The sequence below is a fragment of the Neolamprologus brichardi genome, chromosome 11 (genome assembly GCF_056152115.1).
Source record: "Neolamprologus brichardi isolate AB-2024 chromosome 11, ASM5615211v1, whole genome shotgun sequence".
NCBI lineage: Eukaryota > Metazoa > Chordata > Actinopteri > Cichliformes > Cichlidae > Neolamprologus > Neolamprologus brichardi.
Window position 1 is genome coordinate 4366272 of NC_142114.1, and position 2974 is coordinate 4369245.

The 2974-nt window shown below is 38.9% G+C and overlaps 1 protein-coding gene across 2 annotated transcripts; it reads left to right on the plus strand.

Moving 5' to 3' along the window:
* Nucleotides 1-945: 945 nt before the first annotated feature.
* Nucleotides 946-2562, plus strand: LOC102790181 (nuclear factor 7, ovary-like). Of its 2 annotated transcripts, none has more exons than XM_006795878.2 (2): nt 946-1046; nt 1275-2562. In XM_006795878.2, exon 2 carries the CDS (start codon nt 1297-1299, stop codon nt 2560-2562), a length of 1266 nt encoding a protein of 421 aa, XP_006795941.2. In that variant the 5' UTR covers nt 946-1046; nt 1275-1296. The 2 variants fall into 2 exon arrangements, with proteins under 2 accessions (XP_006795941.2, XP_035765858.2); XM_035909965.2 differs by having other exon boundaries at nt 1295-2562.
* Nucleotides 2563-2974: the final 412 nt, after the last annotated feature.

Sequence of the window (2974 nt, forward strand, 5' to 3'; positions counted from 1 at the left end):
TAATGGCAGCTGGACAACTGACTGACACAAAGCTATACAAATATGTGAGAAGCCAGCTGTCAGTGTGACATGCTGATGCCAAATGGAATCTGAAATGAGAAAAATAAAACAAAACGGATTATAGTCATGCTGGTAGCACTAAAAGTGTGTAAAGTGCTTAGCTTTAGTTTTATAGAGGAAAATAAAACATTATCATATAACTTGTTGACCAAGTAAAACTTTGCACTATCTGTTTCTCGGTGGTTTTAAAACTCAGGCAACCACAATTAGAAACAAGAACTTCAGTCAAATGTCCAGGTAAAGGAAGGAATATTGCACAATAGTTCATTCCTGTGAGCGAAACACACAAACATAGCTGTGGAAATTAACCCTTTAAGAACAGAGGTTGTACAAGTAACCTGCTTGCTACAAGAAGAGAGGTTTTCAAGATTAAGACACTCAAAGTCGCTTCTCGTGGCTTTTGTAAATAAGTTAATTTAGTGATTGCAGTAAGAGATAATTAAAGACAGTAGTGCTTATATAACTCATGCTCTCAGTCATTTAATATCATTATTTGCTTTTCAGGGCTGTTAAGAGGTGAGGGTCATAAATAAACAAGTCAAAGGGAGTGGTACTCAGCAGAGCATGGAGCTATTTTCATATCATTTACAAGGAAATGAAAGCAAACAGAACAGTTTGTGTACAAAGACAGGAAACAGGTCTGCATACAAGGCGGGGCTCAGCTCCCCTGGTTTATGTAGAAAACTATTTATTAGATATATCTAGGATGAGTATTTTAATACTTTGAATTCTGCTTATAGTTTGTTGTTTTTATAGTACATTTTTACCTGCATACTTTTTCATGCCATGTGGATGCCAACAATACTTCACCAGTGAAACCTGGACTTGTTCCCTGTGAGTGTGAGTCAGGGGAGGAGGAGCACATTTCAATCGTTTATAAGGAAATGAAAGTGAGCATTGCAGCGCAGTCAAAAGTCAAACTTTTAAAGCCAGCATAGTTTGTTTTAAAGAGGCAGCAGAACAAATAGGAATTTGTGTCCATGAAGGTAAGGATCAAGTCCTTTAATAACATCCATTTAATTATGTTTATTCAAAGTAAAGTGAATGATTAAAACTTGTTGATTAGACTATTACGTGGAAGTTTAGTTGACAGCAGCATCGGGGTGACTCTATCATCATGTTGTTAGCCTTGTTTTGTTATTTTTCTGGTGCATAATGGCTCATATTAATAATTCTATGAATTAATAATAGGTATTATTATTGATACTGAATAGATTTCAAACTCATGCTCCAGGAATGGCCGCAGCCAGCAGTTTTCTGACAGAAGATCAGCTCCAGTGCTCCATCTGCCTGGATGTCTTCACTGAGCCTGTTTCTATTCCATGTGGACACAACTTCTGCAAAGCCTGTCTCACCAAACACTGGAAAGGCAAAGAGCAACGTCAGTGTCCACTGTGCAACGAGAAGTTCAACAAAGAGCTACAACTTCGTGTCAACACCGGATTCAGGGAGGTTGTGGAGAATTTTAAGACGCTCCATGTAACAGCTGAGAATAATTCTCCACTCCCACCTGGACAGGTGCCATGTGATTATTGCTCTGGCAATAAGTTCAGAGCCTCTAAAACCTGTTTAGTCTGTTTGACTTCTTTCTGCGAGACACATTTAGAGCCTCATAAGAGAGTCGCTGCCTTAAAAAAACACAGACTGACTAATCCTCTGCATGACCTGGAGGACAGAATATGCACAAAACACAACAAAATTTTAGAGTTCTTCTGCAGGACAGAGCAGACTCGTGTTTGTACCCTGTGTACGGAACACAGCGCTCACGATACTGTCCCTTTGGAGGAAGAATATGTAGATAAAAGAGCTCAGATGGGGAAGGAAAAATTAGAAGAGCCAGAGATTAAACAAGAACAAGCACAGAATTATCAGAGGATAAAACTGAAAACACAGAGGAGGAAGAAAAGCAAAGGTAAAGCAAAAGCAGAAGTGCCTAATCAGATAGTAGGCCCTCCTCCTCCTTCTTTTCTCACTAAGGGGCCACGGCATATGGGTGGCTATTCCTACATCTCTGAAAATAAGGGCTTGTCTAAAGGGAGATTTTACTACGAGGTTTATGTTGGAGGGCAGACCGGCTGGGTTTTAGGAGTTGTCCCAGAGTCGATGCAAAGACAAAACAAATTCAGACCAAACCCCAGGAATGGAAATTGGATTGTAAGGTCAGGAAGTAACTACTGCAGATGTCAACGATGCCTGCAAATGCCTGTTTTAAGAAGAAGGCCTGAAAGAGTCATGGTGTTTGTAGATTATGAGCAGGGATACTTGTTCTTCTATGATCCAGACAATGCAATGATAGTGTACTCTGTTACTGGCTGTAACTTCAGCGAGAGGATCTTCCTGTTCTTTCGTCCTTTTGAGGAACTCAGCTGTGTACAGAGGCTGCAACAGAAGTTCCGAGAAATTTTACAAGATCCAGAATCAAATCGCTTATACTGGATATTTGCTTTGATATTCGTGTTTCTGATTTCATATTGGACACCATTGAATGAACGAGAGGACTAATCTGATCCTACCGTTGATGTGATTTCATTTCAGTGCTGGATGTTTGGCAACAATGATGTGGACCTTTGCTTTTTAATTTACTACTTTTTAAACTTCCTACTAAAAAATGTTTTTCAAGAGTATTTCTTAAAGCATCATTTTTTTTTTTCATCGTTACTCTTCACAGAGAGACAGAGATGGATATCTTTTCCTGTATGAGCTGGAACACTAACAAGCTGTGGTCAGTGTGCTTCCAGCTGCGTAGTGATTAAGGAATCTGCTACTTAACCATGTGCAACAATATGATGGAACTTTATATAGAAAATGTCAGAAAATCACAATAAATGCTTTTACAGCTGTAATATTATCATTTTTGAGTACATTATTATTGCACGACATGAAAAATGATTCAAGAGCATGGTAACACCACTTG